The sequence below is a fragment of the Mustela putorius genome, unplaced genomic scaffold (genome assembly GCF_011764305.1).
Source record: "Mustela putorius furo isolate JIRA1106 unplaced genomic scaffold, ASM1176430v1.1 tig00003836_pilon_pilon_pilon, whole genome shotgun sequence".
NCBI classification, from domain to species: domain Eukaryota; kingdom Metazoa; phylum Chordata; class Mammalia; order Carnivora; family Mustelidae; genus Mustela; species Mustela putorius.
In genome coordinates this window covers 15307866-15328469 of record NW_025421989.1, presented here as the reverse complement: position 1 = coordinate 15328469, position 20604 = coordinate 15307866, and the positions used below count along the sequence as shown (strand labels likewise).

Below are 20604 nucleotides of genomic sequence, written 5' to 3'. Positions count from 1 at the left end.
CGTGTTTCCTTCCCAGTCCATGCTTATGTGACTGAATGACTGCCCCCTCTCCCCGTGTAGTGCGAAGAGCATTTCTCACAGTGATTAACAGAAAGTCATTAAGAGGAGCCCGGAAGGCAGCAAATCCCTGAAACCAGAAGCTCAGTGAAATCAGAATGGCAGTGGTTGAAAACATTATGGCTCTGACTAATGAAGAATGATAGAGGACTCCTTCAAATTGCTCTCTCTGAAGAACTGATGCACACTTGCCCTAATCCATTTGCCCTGCTGCTGCTGCTGGTGGTGGTGGGGAGGGCAGGACGCTGATGGTTTCTTTCCACTAACTCTTCCTTTTTTCCACCCTCAAATGGTGCTTTCCAACCCAGAAAAGAATATACGAGGCATTTATCACATAGAAAGAATCCATAAGGCAAAATGAGAACATGTTAAAGGGGAAATGACACAATATTTAGACTCCAAAATTATATCTCCAGCAGGGATATTTCCAAAAACAATGAACAAATAAACACACGAATGGATAGCTAATCCAGGGGGGTTCTCCATGTTTGCACACTCAAATCCGGTCCTAGAAATTGCAGCCGACCCCACTGCTGCAGGCCTCTCCTCATTGCTCTGCCCTCTGTTCTTGCTCACAAATGCCATTCTTTACTTAATTAAAATGTATACCGGGGATCTTCCTCCTCCCCCCTTCCTTTTGGGCCTATAAATGCCATTTTATTGAAAACAGCAGCAGCAACAAACACAGCCGTTATTTTAATTTTAAGGATTTGATTTTGAAACTTGTAAGCAATTTATAATGACCTTTCAAAATTTTATCTGTTTTCATTTAACAGTTCCTTCCTGCCCTGAGACTTCTTTATTTGAATGACTTCGACATTTTAAAACATTTTATGTGAGCAATTATTTGGTGTATTGTTCTTATGTACTAGGAACCCACCTTCTGGATAGAAAGGTAGTGCATGATTGGCTAATACGGAACAAAATGTGCTCGATGATGTGCTTTCATCGAGGACATCGTTGTCATCAGGGGATATACAGTAAATGTTCAGGAGCTATCCTACTACACATCTAGAGGCTTTAGAAACAGATTGAATGGCAAACTAGTTTCCCCTAAGATATCCTCTGAATCCTGCCCTTCGATGGCCTGACTAATGTACTGACTTTCAAAGTAAGAGTGTATACCTGGAAATTAACTAGAAACAAATAGGCTCTTCCTTTTAGGAGCATGATTGTGGGCAGAGCCTGGGGAAAAAAGAATCTGGGAGGTAAGTGTTCATGCTGTCTTACTGATAACTATTTGGTGACTTCCAACACATGCCACAAGAAGTCAAAGGAAGGGTGTCATGTCCCCAGTATTCTTCTTTGGAAAGGGATTCACCTTTGGGGAAATGATGGCATTGAAGGAGGAAAGAAGAGCTGGCCTCCGAGAGCAGCTTCCTTTCCCTCTTTAACAAACACAGTCATCTCGCCAGTGAAAGCGTCTCAGTGTCAAGTTTGGTTTAATGCTTTCCTAGAGAAACATGTCTGCATGCATTTATTCCTTGTGAAGCCATCCAAAGAGATTTAATTCTTTGGCAGTCATAATTTTGTGTGGTTTCTTTAATTGCTAATTTGTTTAAATGGCTTTTAGCTTTACAGTTTCCCTTTCGGAAATGTTACTTTCATTGCTAATTGCTAATTGCCATAGAGATTGGAGTCATAGAGATTGAGTCATAGAGATTGGAGGTACAGTATGAGGTACGGGCGGGGTGGGGAGGGGAGGAAAGGGTGGGAAGCGTTGTTGCCGCACACAGACTGTGGCAAAACAAGTTTGTATCAGAATCCGGCTCCGGTTGAAGAGTGGTGAAATGTCACACTTACGCAGAGATCTGCTTTGAAATTAGATTTTTTTTTTTAAAGAATCTTGACTCACTTCTTTAAATTAAAGGCTGGCGGTGGGGAAATCAAATAAAACTCAGAGCCACCCAAACGCAATGTATTCAACACATGAAATGGAAAGCCCCAGTGCAGGTTGCCCTGTGCCCAGTAACACATTTAGAGGTGGTTCCCGGCTGGCTGTGAGGCGCTTCACGGCTATGGCTGATTTCTGAGCTCTTTCTTTCCCCGCCCCCACTCTTGACAGGTTTAAGGGAAACCACAGGCTCGGAGAGTGACGGGGGTGACTCAAGCAGTACCAAATCCGAAGGTGCCAACGGGACAGTCGCAACTGCAGCAATCCAGCCGAAGAAAGTTAAGGGAGTGGGCTTTGGAGATATATTCAAAGACAAACCAATAAAACTAAGACCAAGGTCGATTGAAGTAGAGAATGACTTTCTACCGGTGGAGAAGGTAGGTTCGACAGTTTCTGTTTTATTTCAACACAGTGTGGAGTACCCAAAAGTCCTGTTTAGGGCATCTGAGACTTCTTGTTCCTCTTCTGGGGGTGTCGGCATCCTCACAGGCTAGCTGTTTGCCTTCTCCCCTTTGAGGCTCTCCTTCTGTGTTTCTGGAAAGTCTCATGCTCTAGTTTGCGTCTACTCTTCTTACTGACCTCTCCATGGAATGAGTCTTGGTATGACTTTTCAAATGGTTCTGCACTTCTCCATTCCCCTCCACCACGACCCCCCCCACCAAAAAGGCCCTTATGCTTGGACCCAGCTAAACACATGACGTCATCGAGCACTTTCGAGCACAGACCAATCTATTACTTCTCCTTGTCCGTTTCTTTAGTGCTTCATGCCTGGTTGTGTTGACTGGTTCTGCACTAGACCAAAGGAGTTGTGTGGGTTTTTTCTCTAGGAGTTAGGTGGGAATGATTTCTAGACCGCTGAAAGGAAGTCTCCCGCATGTGTGTAGGATGGAGATGGGCCGTGCTGTGACTCCCTGCGTCGCTACCATCAGGAAGCTGGCTGTTTTCTTCTACCTCTCTGGTTCTGGGTTGCGAGAGGCAGACAGTGTGTTGCTGCTGAGTACGCGGTTGCTACAGCAACACACCCAGAGCCATCGAGCTTGTGGCTGTCAGTGACATCTACTGTGGTACACTTCTGAGCCCCATAGCTTCACTTAGGACTTGAGAAATACTGTGGAATTTTCCAGATTGTATTAAGCTACACCCATGCTGTGCTTAAGGAATGTTTGTTAATTTGATTTAGTGCCAAAACTTTTGATGTTTGTGCCAGTAGGCTCAGGGGATTGGGCATTGGCAGCATCTCTAATGCAGGTTTATCAGTGGTTTTTACATGTTTTTCATTTTTCAGGTGAGATGAATTTTTTAGAAGTTGCATCACCTTCCACAGCTGTAGAACTAGCTGCCTCTTTCCCCCAGCCCCCAGCAACCTTGCCTGGTGTCATCATGCATTAGAATCTGGAAAGGAAACTTTGGGACACTTCAGACCCCTAGAGATGGAAAAGGCAGGAAGAGGCAGAGACTTAGACGTGAAAGAATGTTCCATTTGCATTTTCCTTTCACTGCAGCTTATCTGAGCCAGCTTTGTTTCTTTCAGTAAGCAGCCTATGATACCTCTCGAGGTCTGAAAGCTATCTAGTTGGTATCCCAGCTTGCGAACCTATTTCTCCATCACATGATTGCTTTCAGATTCCTGTAAATATTTACAAAAGAACAAGTCCCCATCTTGGGAAGAAACAGTGAATGTAGTTCTTCTTCATTTTACTCAACTGGTTGAAATGAATGTGACCATTGACTCAATCAACAAGCAGTTAATGCCTTTTATTTGCTTTATGATTCTTGGTCTTAGATTCTTCTCTGCGTAGGACATCATGTGTGTGTGCGTGCGCACGCATATGTGTGTGTGACTTTTGCCTATTGCTATGAATATTTGTTTTAAGCACAATAGTAAATTGGGTAGCGTCACATGTAACACCCCCGAGCTTGGATTTCAGCCCACTTCTGCGAACCCCAGGGCCGCGTGCCCAGCTGCTGACTTGCACATCTCCACCTGACAATCTTAAATTCTTACTAGCTTGCCCAACCCTGAACTCCTCCCCATTCCCCTCGAACCACTCTGCCCACAGCCTTCCCCATCTCGGGGGAAGGCAATGCCACTCCCACTCCTGCACAGCAGGACTAAAGCCTTGGGGTTTTCCCTGACTTCTCCTTCTCTCACAATCCACGCCCCACCCGTCAGGTGACTCCATCAGCTCCACTGCCCCTGAACGTCCGACACCCGCTAGCCCCCTCCCCTTTGATGGTCCCCTGCTCTCTCACCATGACTCACTGGCCTCCTAATAGGGTTTCCTGCTTCTCCCCTTCCCCCTAGAGTCTCATCTCCACAGTGAAGCCAGGGTGATCCTTCGAACGCCCAAGTCCAGTCATGGCGCTCCTCTGCTCGTGTCCCTGCAGAGGCTCCCCTGATTCTTGGTCTTAGAGTGAAAGGCCTTCCCCGGGCCCTCAGGCCAAAGTGACTAGGCTCCTTTACTACCCGGCCTTCCCCTCGCCTTCTCCCCTTTCTTACTCTGTCCCAGCCCCTCACTCTCCCCTAAACATGCCAAGCACTCTCCCACCTGGGGCCCTTTCTCACAGTGCTTCCCTCTGGGTACCTCTGGGTAGACACCTGCTCCACCTGCCTACTGGCTGCCTGTCTCTTCTGCCTCTTCTCCCCAGAGAGAAGTCTTTGCTCAGACTTGACCTTTTCAGGGAGCCCTGCCCTGGTGCACTCATTCTAAAACCTGCCCTCTTGGCCTGTCCTGCTCACTTGTGCTTGGTTTCCTTAGCCTGCAACCCTTTCTAACGTAATAGTCATTTTATCATGATCATCATTTATTTTATTCCCTGATCTGTGCTCTGCGCTTAGAACACGGGCAGAACACAGTAGGTTAGGTGTTCAGTAAGTATTAGATGTACGGGTACTATCAAAACTGTATCAACATAGCACTCCCGACATTACCTCTATAAAATGAGGGGACTGGATGGGAGAATGTAACAGTTATATAGTTGGAAATATAGTGGCTGTGTGGTTCACTGTGTTTTTGTGAAGCAGAGATTTACTGTATTGGTCTTAGAGACGTGACACGTTAACGTCATCAGAGTAATATATATGTGCATGTGTGTGCATCTTGATTCATGATTTGTTTGCAGAAGGAAACCATGTGCTGGCAACAGTCTTAACCTGCTCTTCATTGTGAAGCCTCTGGGGAAAATGTCAACTTCCCAGCTTGCTTTACTGGCTGTGGACAATTTTTTTTACAGCATCTAAGAGGGCTTGAAACATCTCCACCCCTGTCGTTGGCACTACGGATGGTGGCATAGATTTACGGAACGAGAGCAGATGAGTGCGAATGTTTTACTAGTGCACAACCTGGTTCTTGTCACTGTTGAGATGGTTTTGTGTCCAGGATTTATGTTTGTGGAAGGAAGCTTCCTTTAAGAATTGGGCACGCAGGTTTGATTTTGCGGAAGCACAAATTGGATCTCATGTTAGGTGAGACCCAGGTGGTCTTCTACGTAGGCGGGGCAGTTGGCCATCCGAGATGGCTTGTTTGATAACTTGGGTGTAGGAAAAAAAAAAAAAAAGGAAGCTGGTAATTTTTAACAACTGCAAGCCTATTTTATTTTTCATTCAAGTTGGTAAGTTTTGGGATCCACTTTTTTCTGTCACTAGAAAATTCTGTGCTTGTTTTCCCTGTGCTCTAATCCATACCAGCCTAACCCGAGTGACTAAATGCTGGTAATTATACCAGTACAGATACTATGTAACTCTCCCCGACCCCAACAATAGGGACATAGTGAGTAGTCTTGCCTCTCAATTTACTGAGCTATAAGGAAGGACCCCATTTATGAGTCCTTTTTTATCACTGTGAGTGATTTGTTTGATGCACCATTTAATTGAAATACTTACAGATGAAATTATTTAATGTCTGGGATTTTGCTTCCAGTAATTTGAAAGATGGAAAAGTGTGTAGGGCACAAAGGAAATGATTGGTCATGAGTTGATAATTATTGAAACTGAATGGTGCATACATATGGGATCAGCACCCCGTACTCTCTTTTTTATATATATTGTAAATTTCCCTTGATAAAAGGTTAAAGAAATAAAGAAGAACCTTGGGGAAAAATATAACATTTAAACTAAGCCCAGAGTTAAGTATGTGTTGTATTAAAATAATAGAAAATACAGTGTGTCTAAAGATGAACCAAGTTGAATATCATAAGATTAGAAGGGGATGGGGGTGCGTGGATGGCTCAGTGGGTTAAGCCTCTGCCTTCAGCTCAGGTCATGGTCTCAGGGTCCTGGGGTCGAGCCCCGTATCAGGCTCTCTGCTCAGCGGGGAGCCTGCTTCTCCCTCTCTCTCTGCCTGCCTCTCTGCCTCCTTGTGGTCTCTCTCTCTGTCAAATAAATGAATAAAATTTTTTAAAAAATTATTAAAAAAAAGATTAGAAGAGGATGGTACCCTTGTCCTAGCTCGCTGGCCCTGACAAAATCATTTAACCTCAGTGAGGCCATATGTAAAATGGGAATACTCTGTATACCTGTCCCACCTCGTCAGACTTTTAAAAAATGTTATATAACAGAAAATACTCTGAAATTATAAATGTAACTCATTTCAACTAGTATTTATTGAGTACTGACTCTGTGTTCAGCACTGGGGACACAGTGGTAAGTAAGACTGGGTCACTGCTCTCAGGGAGCTGCAGAAAAATAAATAAGCCGTAATAATACAGTGCGGGACATGCCACAAGTTGAGATCACTTTGAGAACACAGTGCTGAGCTGTAGGAGCCCTTGGGCATAATAGGAAGTGATGAGTTGTGAGGGACACTGGAGAATGGGTGCTCCTGTATGAGTATATGTACCTCCTTCCTCCAGGAAGTAATGTTTAGACTTCCTGTAGGAAGTGATGCTCTTAGGCCCACAAGAAGTCATGTTTAGGCTGAGAACCATGGTGTCCAGTAGATATTCATTAAGCCAAGGAGCATAGAGTTATCAAGGTGAGAAGAGCAACATGTCTTGAAAGGAAATTAAAATAGCACAGAACATGTGTCAAGGCTTTAGCAGGGAGTGGGGAAAGATGAGAATAGAGAAGGAGCAGGGCCTAGATCAGGAAAGGCCTGGTGACTTGTTAAGGAGTTTGGACTTGATCTTAAAGGCAGTGAGGAGCTATCAGTGGGGAGCTATTTTCAACAAGAGAGTGGTACAGTCAGGTAGGTGGTTTAGAGAAAGTATTCCAGTTTACAGTGGGAGGAGTGGATTACAGAAGACAGGGTGACTAAAATTGAGGAGAGAGGTTAACAGAAACTTATGTTGGCTCTCCCAGTAAGCTCCCCACTGCCCCTACAGTCTAGGTTCTAAATCAGTTAATGAGTCAGTGGATGGGGAATCAAAATAACACTTTTGCTTCTTGTTTTCAGTATGGATATCCATTTCATCCAGCACTGCTTATTGAAAAGATCATCCTTTCTGCACTGCACAGCCTTTATCACCTTTGTCATAATTTAAGTAGCTATGTATGTGTTAGTCTGTTTCTGGGCTGTGTTGTGTTGGTCTATATTTGTCCTTGCACTTATTCTATACTACCTCAATTACTGTAGCTTTATAGTCAGTCTTGATACCTGGAAATTTAAGTTCCTCTTCTTCAAGATTTCCTGGGCTATTCTTGACCCCTTGTATTTTCGTATAAATTTTAGAGTCAGCTTGTCATCTCCCCCCACCAAAAAACAAACAAACAAACAAACAAACAAACAAAACCTTTGGGATTTTGATTGGGGTTGCATTGACTCTATAGATATGTTTGAGAAGAATTGATACCTTTCCAATCCATGAACATGGTATATTTCCTCTATTTACGTAGATCTTATTTCATTTTGTGAAATTTCCTCAGAGCTGTACAATTAAGATTTGTGCACCTTTCTCTACCTATGTTATATAGCAATGTTGTTATTGATGAAGGCAAAGTTGAAAGATATAGATGAGTGTGAGAGCCAAATGGGCCTGCCAGCTGATCCCAGAATTAGACAGATCCACTCACCCACTCTCAGCAACATTATAGTAAAGCAGACCCATGTGCGATAGAAGGGCCTAACCCTTGGGGGACGAACAGAGGCTAACTTCGAAGAGGAGAAAAGAGAAGAGTTGAGCTGAACATGCCTTTATTTTTCTGAAATTCGCTTATAGAAGAAGTCATTTCATTCTCCCAGAGGAAAGTGAGTAAGGGAGCAGAGAGTTCCAGGAGTGTCCAGGTGTGTCCAGAAAGTGTCCATTTGGGATCCCTTTTGCATGGCAGGGAACATCAAGAGAAGAGATAGTTTTTCTCGCTGACAGCTTTGAAGTGTTGTCCTAGATGGTTTGGGGAGATGCTTTGAAGGTAGAATGAAGAAATTTGATAGTATGTGGAGGATAAAGGAGAGGAAGAACTTGAAGATGATGCTTTGGGCAACTGGCTTCAGCACCTGGGTGGTAGTATCATTCCCTGGTTAGAGACTGCTGGAGAAGAGAGATATCTGGGGAGGAGAGAGGTCATGGGTTATCTTAGACTAGCTGGATTTCTTAGGTACTTGTGGAACCATCAAGTGGAGGCATCCAGCAGGCTCTTGGATAAGTAAGTCTGGTGACTGAGAGAGAACTGTACACTTAGGTTTGAAGTCATCAGCCTAGAGACTGGGTTGGAAGGCTATAAGCAAGAAGGCAATCTGGACAGGACCTTATTCTCATGAATACAGCTGGTACCTTCTGTCCTTCACCTGTGGACCCAGGAGGGAATTTCCTCATCAGGCTGCTTCCCTGTGACCCCAGCCTAGCCCCATCTTTTTGTGAACTCCTTCCGTTTTCATGAGTCACTCAGATTATCACTCTGACCAAACACTTAGGGAAGGGAATGGCAGGTATTATACATGGGTGGGTAAATGACAGATACCCAGGAGAATCTCCAGGACCTAACCTGACAGGCCTTTTGTAGAATAATCTTGGCTTTTTTTCCTCTCTTTTTTGTAAAATTTAATTTTATTTTTTCAGTGTTCCAAGTTTCATTGTTTATGCACCACATCCAGTGCTCTATGCAATACGTGCCCTCCTTAATACCCACCACCAGACTCACTCATCACCCCACCCCTCTCCCCTCCAAAACCCTCAGTTTGTTTCTCAGAGTCCACAGTCTCTCACGGTTCATCTCGCCCTCCGATTTCCCCCAACTCACTTCTCTCTGTCTCCCAATGTCCTCTGTGTTATTCCTTATGCTCCACGAGTAAGTGAAACCATATGATAATTGAGTCTCTCTACTTGACTTATTTCACTCAGCATAATCTCCTCCAGTTCCATCCATATTGATACAAAAGTTGGGTATTCATCTTTCTGATGGAGGCATAATACTCCATTGTATATATGGACCATATCTTCTTTATCTGCTCATCTGTTGAAGGACATTTTGGCTCTTCCCGCAGTTTGGCAACTGTGTCCATTGCTGCTATGAACATTGGGGTACAGATGGCCCTTCTTTCCACTACTATCTTTGGGATAAATACCCAGTAGTTGATGCCAGCTTATTCCATGTTCAGGTTTGTACATTGGTTGCTTACTGGATTCCCCACAAAGAAATTCTCCAAGAAGCTCCTTTCCCATGGTCTTTCTGTCTTAGCTGATTACCATTTGTGACTTCTGATGTCTCCCTCTTACAGTGATCCTGTTTTCTTTCTTCATTTACGACCATATCCCACAACCCAATGTTGTGTTTGTGACAGTCTCTTCAACTCTAATCATCTTAGATCTCATTTTTCACCCAAATTAATGCCTTTATGATATCAACATTGTAGCTTTCACTTGTAACAGAGAGTGTTAGTTAAAATTGTATATAAATGAGCTACTAATCATTTTTTTAATCAACCAAATTGCAGTAAGAGAAATTTTACTATTTTTGTACATAAGCAGTCTTTTTATCCATTTAGTAAAAATTCATCAAGCTGTATACTTAAGTACAATTAAAAATTGTAAACAGTTAAAGTGATGATCTTCATTCATTAAAAATGAGAGATTTATGTCTCTAATCCTTTGAAGACTAGAAATAAGCTCTGGGGATCTTCAGGAGCTAAAGGTGTCTTCTTTGACTAATGAAACCCAACTCGGTCAAAACTTTGTTATGATTTCCTGAGACCTATAGTATTGGATGACCCTCCTTTTGGTTGAATGATAAGATTATGTGACATCTCTTGAGCAGTTGGAAAATCCATGGGTTTTAATGAGTAGATGGTGTTAAGATGCCCACTGGTTGCCTAGGTGAATGGTCTGGGGTTTTCAGACTTTGTTTTCTGTGTTCTCTTTCCCCAAAGTGTCTCTGTTAAGTTTCCTTATCTAGGAGAAGTAAGGACAGGGGTGTTAGTAGGAAAAGGGAACAAGACACAGTGTTAAAGAACTACTCTTTGACATGTTAGATGTTGTTTACTGTTCTACATATGCTTGACACAGACTTTCTAAAACACTCAGCTTAGTAGTTATTTTCTAAGAAATGTTTAATTGCAGCCAGAATATGACCAAGGATCGCATTCGCGGAAGGCCTTAAATTTGTGTTTTTAAGAGTGTAGTGGTTATAAAGCATGCAGGCCAGATTGCCTGGGTTCACATCCCACCTCTGACTCTTCCAGGGACAGACCATTTAAGCACTCAGTACTTTAGATTCCTCATCTGTAAAATTAGAATACCAATGGGACGTTTTCCATATGGTTGTCACGAGGAATGAGTAACACACAAAAAAAAGGATAGAAAAGTGCGTGGCTTATAATCATCACTTGATTAATTTTCATAGTTATTATTGCTGCCCTTCTGGTTATTAGAACAGAAGGAGTGCCTGTAAATAGCAGTGCGGTTTCCAGGATCATTTCTTTAACTTTTTCTTATAGAAAAATTCAAACTCACAGGAGGAGAATTGAATTTTGCTATGTCTGGATAGCTGTTTGTTTGACATCATCATGTCTTAAATATTAGCCATTAGAAAGTAAGTGCCATGATTTTGGACCTTGCCATCATATTCCTATTTATAACTCCTTGAAAACCCTTGTTAAACTGTACTGGGCCCTCAATAAATATTTGTGGACTGGACACACAAATATAATGTTTTGTCCTAATCCAACTGAAATCATAAAGGAAGACTCATTATGTTTGGGGTCTGCTTGTGGTCTGGCTACAGATTCACTCTCTCGTTTGTCTATTAATTTGCTCATTCATTCACTTACTGAGGCTTTAATGAATGCCTTTTATGGATCTTCATTGGCAGCTCTGCAAATTTCTAGATAATAAATGAGCTCAATCCATTTGTAAAGGAGTTGGCTAGGTGGCATGTCTAGATTCTGTATGAGCATGATACCTACGTATTTTTTTTACCTGGCAGTATATTTATTTGTGATGAGGTGGGTCTGGTGTAGTTCACTGCAATGGAGTTAACACGTCCTCCCCTGCATCACGCCTTGAATCAGCTGTCACGTACAGGCCTCTCATTTAGTGCTTTGCAGTATGTATGCGTGGGAGAAAAGTGGGCAGGTATAAAAGTCAGTGTGATGCAGGGGAAAGGGACTAGCAGAGGTACATCCAAAGCATCAAAGAGAATGCGGGAAGGAGCTACTACCTCTCCTAGAGGTCCCGAATGACGAGATGGGGTATCAGGAGCTCTTCTCAAGCAAAGTGAGATTTGAACAAAGTATTACAAGATAAATGGGCTTTCGCGGTCCTGGCAGCGTGTGCACAGACAAAGAGAGAGCGTGGTTATGCAGAAGGGCTGTGTTTGGCTGGAGTGCAGGGGATGTGGTCCCGGTGGTGGAGGAGGAAGTAAGGCGCTGGAGGGGAGGTGGGCCCTGTTCCCCCAGGGCTCCGCCAGCTGCTTTACACAAGCTGTACTTCTTTTGGGTGACCTGGCCAGTTAGCGGAGGAGTTCCACTTGGGAGTGGCATGATCAGATCGGCACTTTAGAGATAACTGGGGAAGTGCCCAGCAACGTGAACTGGAGATGGGGAGGAAGTAGCTGGGAGAGTTGCCAGCCCCGGGGCTCCGTGGTTGATGACTAATTGGCCAGGCCCCAGGAACTTCTAGTAGCTCTTGGAAAGGGGCAGATGGGCCCACCTCATGTACACTCTTCGAGCTGGGCCGTTGTAGCCTGGGTTGGCAGCAGAACTGATAGAAGAGCCAAGTTTCCTTTCAAAGAAAACTCTTTTGTTATTATGGGAAGCAAAAGGCTAGGACTCGGCATTCAGCTGTCTTTGTTGCGAGATAGGCTAAGGATGGAGAGATAATAAATAGGTGAAGTTGGGAAGGCATTGTTAAATTCATTTCTGTAGATATATTCATGAATGTTATCATGCGTCTCTGACACATACACATTTATTTATGTAGCATGTATGTGCAGCCAGCTTATGTGCCTAATTTGCCTTTTAATAAACTTTAATTTTAGGGACGCCTGGGGGGCTCAATCAATTAAGCGTCTGTCTTCAGCTCAGGTCATGATCCCGGGGTCCTGGGATCGAGCCCCGCATTGGGCTCCCTGCTTCTCCCTCTGCCTGCTGCTCCTCCTGCTTGTGCTCTCTCTCTTGCGTGCTCTCTCTCTGTCTCTCAAATAAATAAACAAGTAACATCTTTTTAAAAAACCTTTTAATTTCAGAATAGTTTTAGATTTGTAGAATAGTTGTAAAGATAATACAGAGAATTCCCACAGAATTTTCAGAGAATTCTGTTCTTAACATCTCCTGTTAATATGGTATATTTGTCACAATTAATGAACCAGTACTAAGACATGATTATTAACCCAATTCCATCCTTTAGTCAGATTTCCTTAAGTTTTTCTTGATGTCCCTTCTCTGTTCCAGGATCCCATCTAGGACACCCCATTACAGGACATCTCCTCAGGCCCCTCTTCGCTCTGACCTTTTCTCAGATTTGCCATGTTTTTGATAATCTTGGCCATTTCAAGAAAATTTTCAGAATGCCCTTAAATTAGCATTTGTCTGACATTTGTCTCATGCTTAGACCAACGTGGTGGATTTAGGGAGGAAGATCACAGTGGGGACTTGCCATTCTCATCACGTCGTATCGGGGCACATCCTGTCAACGTGACTTCTCACTGTTGTTGACTTTGGTCACCTGACTGAGGTCATGTTTATCAGGTTTCTTCACTGTAGGTTGTTCTGGTTTTTTCCCTTCTCTAGATTCAACTTTTAAAAAAAGATTTTATTTATTTATTTGGGAGAGAGAGAGACAGAGATAGTGACAGAGATAGCAACAGAGAGCATGAGCAGGGAAGAGAGGGAGAAGCAGGCTCCCCGCTGAGCAAGGGGCCTGCCATGGGGCCGGATCCCAGCACTCTGGGATCACGACCTGAGCCGAAGGCATACGCTTCACCGGCTGAGCCACCCAGGCACCCCTAGATTCAAATCTTCCTAAAGAGTTGAATCACATTGTGTACCTTACACTTGAGTGGGGGGTTCCGCTGTCCTCCTTGAGGGATGAGTATCATCATAGATTAGTGGGAATTCTGTGCCGGCAATTTGTCTATCCTCTCTGTACTAATTAAGTTTTGATAATTAATTTTTGATAAGGTGCTTTTTTTATCTGCCCCCTAAATTCCAGATGTTAATTCCCTCCCGCCCACACCACCTTGCCATTTGCATCCTGCTGACATCTCCCACGTTTGTTTCCTTGTGTGATATACCAACAGACCTATGTCTTATTTACCCAAGCAGATTGCATATTTCTTAAGCACTGCGATAGCATCTCATTCAAAACCCCCAATACCACAGGCAGTTACTAAATATTGAATAAGTGGCTTTTAAATTAGTACAATTAAAAAAATTCAAAAATTCCTCATAGGAAAGTGAAAACGGGCCCTCGGAGTCTGAGCACATGAGAAGTGTGGTAAGGTGAGGGTACTCTTAACTTGGCACCCTGCCTTGTGATGTCGCCCTGAGTTTGAGATAGTGGCTACTAGGGTGCTTACTTTGTACCAGCTACTTTATTAAGCACTCAACATATTACCTATTTAATCTTGCAGACAACCCTATAGACTGGTGCTTTTATCCCCATTTTATAGAAAAGGAAACTGAGGTGAATGGAGGTTAGATGAGTTGCTCAAAATCACACCCCTGGGAAGAGGTCCAGCTGGGATTTTTGATCTCAGACACGCTGGCTCTAGAGTTTTGATCTCTTAACCACTGGGCTCTAAATCCATGGAAGTGGTGATTAAAATGGTATCTCATTTGGGGCCAAAACAAGATTGCTAATTAAATATTTTATTCCAGTCTGTGAGGATACTACCACTGACATGGCTGGCAACAGTTTTGCTGGAGTTTTCCTAGGGTGAAATGTTTCTGTAAAGCCACGGCTGTTTTTCCCTTCTTAGGTTTTTTTCTTTTTTCTCCTCTTCCTTCTTCTTTTTCTTTTAATGAGTAATTTCTGTGTATTACCACTAATTTCACATCTTTAAAATATGGGTATTTTTTACCATGGACATTTCACATAGAAATGCCCATATTCTAGCTCTCTGTCACTCCCCATCAGATTATCTGCTGAGAGATAGTGGGCTTTTTATTTTCTCTCTGGTGTTTTTAAACAGAAGTGGCCGCTGGGTCCTGCCAAATAAACACTCCTTCAGTGTGTTCCTTGTCTGAATGGTCGCACCTGTGGGTCCCCGGGAGACAGCTACGTTCCTGCCGCGAGGGAGGAGGACTTCTCGCAAAGCCACCCAAGCCTTGAATCGGCCCTGGCTTCCTGAACCGTAAACAAATGCGAGCTTTGTTCTCCCTAGTGCTCATTTGGTCCCAAGTATGACTCAGGGTTAGGCTGGGTCCTTCAGGCTCTGTGCCTTTGGCTGTTGGAAGGAAGTGGGAGGGTCCCAGGGTAGTTCTGGGACCTTTTCAAACTGAAGAAAGGAGGCTGGCTGCATGATGGGAGAAGAGGTATTTCTTTCTTTGCTTTTCGAGATGTAGTAAGTCCCCTTAATCTTGCATCTTGTCTGCGCGGGTTTTCTAACAAGGCTTGTAATGGATTTGCCCTGGTGGGTTCCAAGAAGTGTCTGCCGGCCAGGATCCCCCTGGGGCTGGAGTGGCGGGGAGCTGTGGATATTGTAAGGAAGAACCTATAGTGCGGAGGAGTCTTTTCTCAAGTCAGATGCTGCACTGGAACTCTGTAGCTGTTTTAATCCCCCCACCCCTTTGGTCAATCCGGCCATTGATTTTTACAGATGTTTTCAATTTCTCTGTGTCTTGGGTTTTCATGTGCTCACACTGCAGAGAGTCATTTAGACGGGCAGTTTGCACAAGCAGTAACTGTTACACCATGCCACCGAGAGCTTTAGCAATTACAGATGTTTGTGCAGTAAACAAATCCAGCTTGCTCTTCAGGTTAACTTAGGAGAGAAGAGTGTGTCCTCGCAGAGTGGGCCAGCTGCGGGCATTTCACTCTTGGGAGGCATGGACATTGGGAGTTTTCCTGGTGAGTGGAGAAGCTGTGAGTAGTGACTCCTGGGTGCTGCTGAGCTGTTTTTTTTTTGTTGTTGTTGTTGTTGTTGTTGTTTTTTAATTTATAGAGGTAAAGATGTTTGGCTAATTGTGTAGGACTGAGCATTTATATTCATTTGCTTCTATATACACAGTCGAATAAAAACACTCAATTATTTGACTTTTCTAAAAGTTTGCTAGTGATAAGTGGTCTCGTTTCTCTCTGTGACTTGTTCATATTTATCTACCTAAAAGCAGAAGTCTGTCATTTTCCAAACAGAAAATAAAATTCCCTAAATAAAGCACAGGATAAGTAAGGCTTGCAATGCGTCATATGTCTTCCATATTCCTGTCTCTTGTTAAAAAAATTGTAAGGGGGAGAGTGGATGATATCTATAAAACATGTCTCTTTGTGCCTTTTTCTATTGGCTTTAACTTGTAATGTCTTCAGAATTACATGAAAAGGAAGGTAACATGACAAAAGGAAACACATTGTTTTAACACATTACTTTAAGAGTAGGAGAACTTCTTGAAAAGTTTTTTAATGGCGTCTGTAGCTTGTCTAGAAGGACGTGAGTGCAGACAGCAGCTGGCTAAAATAAAAAATATACTCATCTGTGATGGATTGAGAGAGTTTTCTTGTTGAAAGCTATCTTAAATTTGCTGCTTATTATTATTATTATTATTATTGCCAGATAGCATTGTTCTTGTTCTGAGTTCTGAAAAGTAGACATGACAATTAGATATTTACGTGCAAAATTCAGCTGGTGCCTGAGAAAGGAGTGAAAGTATGTTGATTGTAAAACGTGACCTACAGAAAAGGCTCAGCAATGGTACTTGGCTCCCGCAGGAGCCTCTCTGGCTCCCTCAGGCTAGGGCCTGGAGATGACACAGACAGGGAAGCCCCTGGGACCCTTAAAAGTTTTGTGATGTCCGAACTACTAATTTGCATTATTGAATGCTTCCCCCAGTCCTTTGCTTATTTGCTTCTCAAAATGGAAATAGCCCTGTTACTTCTCTGATTACAGGAGTTCTTTGCAATAATTATTACAATAATAAAAACTCAAAGTTAAAGAATATGAATAAATTGCCCTTAATCCTCTTATCCAGAAACAACCATTTAATATGTATCCTTCCAGACTTTTATCACAACGGTAGTGCCCGTGCAGTATACCCCTGAGGTCATATTAAATGTTACCTGATTTTGGAACTTAACATATAATGGACCCCGCTTTTCTTTCAGACAAGCACACGGTCATCCCTTGTACAGGCGTACCACCATTTATTGAACCGATCCTCCTGTAATAACTATTTAGGTTGCCTCCACATTTTTAATATTAAAAATGGCATTCTTATATATGCATCACTGTGTCTGCCCTGGTTATTTTTTCGGGCTCAATTTTTAAGAGAGGAATTTCCAGGTTAAAGGCTGACCTAATTCTGGCTGGTTTTGTTTGTAATGAAAATAACCTAAGTACATGGTAAAAAAATTCCAACAGAACAAAAGTTAAGACTTTCTTAGTCTCATACACTCAGCTTTAATTCCCAGTGGAAATCCCCATAAAAGCTTTCTTTGTATGCCTACAGAAATGGAGAATGTTTGGGGGTGCTTGGGTGGCTCAGTCGGTTAAGCATCTGCCTTCAGCTCAGGTCATGATCTCAAGGTCCTGGGATCGGGCCCCACATGACACTCTTTGCTCAGTGGGGAGTCTGCTTCTCCCTCTCCCTCTCCCTCTGCCTGCTGCTCCCCCTGCTTGTGCTCTCTCTCTCTCTCTGTGTCAAATAAATAAATAAAATCTTTTTAAAGAAAGAAATGTAGAATGTTTTTATCACAGTAAAATATACATAATACCAGTTATCCATTATTAAGTGTATAACCAATGGCATTAAATATGTTCATGTTAATGTGTAACCGTTATCACCATCCATCTCCAGAACCCAGAGCTTTTTTGTCTTCTCACAATGAAACAATGTACCCATTACAACACTAACTTCTCATTCTCCCCTCTTCCTAGCAACTACCTTTCAGCTTTCTGTCTCTGTGAATTGGACTCTGCTGGGTAGCTCTTATAAGTGGAGTCATAGGATACTTAACCTTTTGTGCCTGCCTTACTTTACCTAGCATAATGTCTTCGAGGTTCATCTACGTTGTAGCAGGTGTCGGAGTTTCCTTCCTTTTTAAGGCTGAATAATATTCCACTGTATGGCTATATCACAATTTGTTGATCCATTCTTCCATTTATTGACATTTAGGGTGTTTCTGCATTTTGGCTACTGTGAATGAGTACTGGCCTACTGATACCTATGTGAGTCCTGGCTCTCAATTCTTTTGGGTATATTCCCAGAAGTAGAGTTATTGGATCATATGTAATTCTATTTTTAATTTTTGTGAAGCTGCCTTACTGTTCTCCACAGCACCTGTGCCATTTTGCATTCCTACCGGCAATGCCTGGGGGTTCCAGTTTCTCCACATCCTTACCAGCACTTGTCATTCTCTGTTTGTGTGTTTTGTAATAGCCACCCTAATGGGTGTGAAGTGGTAGCTCATTGCTGTTGGAATTGGTGTTTAATGTATGTTCATGTTGCCTATCACAAAGAGAAAAAGATACCATTCTTCTCATCGTAGAATAATGAGTTGAGGAAAAGGTCCTCTGTCTGAAAAGCCCCGTGAACTAGCATGTCAGATACATAGTCCCAAGAGATGGCAGATGGCTTGAGGGAAGGACTAGGCCCCCTGTTCCCGAGTCCCTAAAGAAAAGAGGAGCCAGGAACCCAGGTGGTTGCTTGCTTTCTGGGTTTCATGGTGACTAGGACTGCTTCTCTTCACCCCACCCCCCAAAATATTACGGAGAGTGGATTCAAAATAGTTCTTCTGTGAAAAGATGAATTTCTTTTTTGTGCTATCATTAATTCAAAATGATAGTACCTCATTTATCCTGCAAAGTAGGGAAAGCCAGTTTTATGATTGACTTTTTCTGTCCTTACCTTCTGCTCTAGGATTCTTTGGGGATAGGAAGTGAAAGTCCTTTCTTTTGCACATTCACCGAATCATTCATTTGATTCAATTGATATTTTTTCAGTGGGGTGGACAAAAGTATCTACAAATCTTTCATTGTGGCTCTCTTTTCTTCTTTACTTATATTAATAACTATTTCATAATATTTATAATCTTGAAGTTTGTGGATGCTTTGCATTCCTGAAAGTCAAGGTTTTATAAATCTCTGTGTGGCCGTTAAAAAGATCAGGCATATGTGCCTCACTAGTCTTTTTTTGCTGATATTCTCACTACCTGTAAAATGATAGTTTAGACAACTGAATTTCAGTGGGATGGTTTAAGTTGAGTGCTCTATAAAAACGGGCAACTTTATTTTTGTTAAGATTGTATCTATTTATTTATTTATTTATTTGAGAGAGAGCATGCATGCGCTCACCCTCGAGTTGGGGTAGGAGCAGAGTGAAAGGGAGAGGGAGGGGAAAGAACCTCAGGCAGAGTCCATGCTGAGTGCAGAGCCCGATGTGGGGTTCATCCCACAGCTCCGAAATCACGACCTGAGCCAACACCAAGAGTCGGGCACTCGACCGACTGAGCCACTCGGGCATCCCCAAACTGGCAACTTTCAAATAAACTGCCCAGCTCACTTTGCACGATGATGCACCTTTTCTTACATTTAGAGAATTTAGATCACGAAGTTTGTTAGTCAGCAACCTGTTTTGTACTTTTCTGTGGCATCAGAGGCCATTTAGAAAGGATGAGATGACAGCCTATTCTCAATGCAGGCTTTTAAAGGTGGCGGCCAGCTCCCACACAGATGTGCGCCCATAAACCCTCTTGAAGCAAATGCAAGCAGAGGCACAGTAACCCCTACTTATACCTCTGATGGAGCTTTCTCTTTCTTTCCCTCAACCTGGGCTATAAAATGAACAATTGACAAATTAAGAGTGAGCGGGAATTGCCTTAAAAGCTGCTTCTTCATCAAAAGGCCATCGTCAAGCCACTTCATGGATGGCCCCTGACTCAGGAGTGTCACCTCAATTAAACTTACACTTGAACCTTTAGGAATAGAGGAGGCAATGTTTGGACAACTAAAGGCAGGTATTTGGGGTCTCTGTCACTTAGAAGCCGTATTTCTGTTTGCCCATTTAAGATGAGGAAGTTAGAAGTGGTAAAGATGAATTTACTGCCTCATTTTCTTTTTTCTTCTTTCACTTGCTAAGCATTTTCACCCACCAGCGATTTTAATATGTTTTGCTCCATTTGTTTTGGTAGCATCTGTTCAGTCTGTTCTTTTTATTTTGATTTCGTAGTTGGGTTTTTCATTTTCTCTCTGTACCAGAAGCACTGTTCCCAAGAGTTCTTGAGTACCTTTTCTAGACTATTAAGGAAGTGGATAAGAGAAGTAATGATGTAAAGTATCAAGACGTTTAATCCTGGAGTAGTCCCGACTTGCCCCCCCAACCCCATACAGTGCTAGCCTTGTGTGGTTGCTGCACCGAGAGAGCTGCCCATGTTATGTGTCCCGTGTGTCTCATTTCAGATAGAGCTCCTTTGCTTCAAACCCTAGTACCCTCCACATTCACACGTTGTTAGAAACTGAGAAAGTCGGCTTGCTCGTAATTTAGAATCCTAATTTTTTTCCGTTGACGGGAATACAGCTATTGTTGTTTTTTTATTTGAAAGAGGCTGAAATGTTACAAAGCTGGTAACTCTGTGCCCACACATATAAGTAATATGCCCGGGCAAGACACGTCACACCGTCTCTTTGCAGTATAGAGGTGAGCGGGACGTAATGGATGGGTGACCTTATTGTGCTTCCCAGGAAGGGGATAGGATCTGTAACATTTTGGTGTAATTTTTGTGTGCACTGCCTGAGTTCAAACAACTCCAGGTTTTCCCAACTAGAGCCTTCTTCAGTCATAGGTCAGTAGGCAGGAGAGCAAAAAAGTGTCCAAATAAGACATGAAAAGAGGCCTGGACAAAATTAGTGAGGCCAAAAGAGATACAGCCAGGTCAGGAGAGGGATCGCTGTTGCCAAGTGCTAAGAAATGATTTTATGGGGCCGTGGAGCAGTATGCTTGCATGTAGCCCATCCCTGACTTGAGTCTAGAAAGTCTATATGAAATGAAGATTCTAATGTGGGTTGATCATCTTGTCATGAAACTCAATGACTAGAAAGAGACTGGGGTATCCAGAGAGGCAGTGACTGAAGG

The 20604-nt window shown here is 42.9% G+C and overlaps 1 protein-coding gene across 7 annotated transcripts in view; it reads left to right on the top strand.

The window, feature by feature from the left end:
- Positions 1-20604, top strand: part of SH3KBP1 (SH3 domain containing kinase binding protein 1) — a 340162-nt gene that overhangs the window by 203310 nt on the left and 116248 nt on the right. For 6 of the 7 annotated variants that reach the window (XM_013059639.2, XM_045089360.1, XM_045089361.1 and 3 more), the window contains one exon: positions 2123-2328. In XM_013059639.2, coding sequence (XP_012915093.1) covers positions 2123-2328 — 206 coding nt within the window. Of the gene's footprint in view, positions 1-2122; positions 2329-14745; positions 14857-20604 lie in introns of those variants that run through there. The other variant, XM_004758949.3, reaches the window with a different exon arrangement.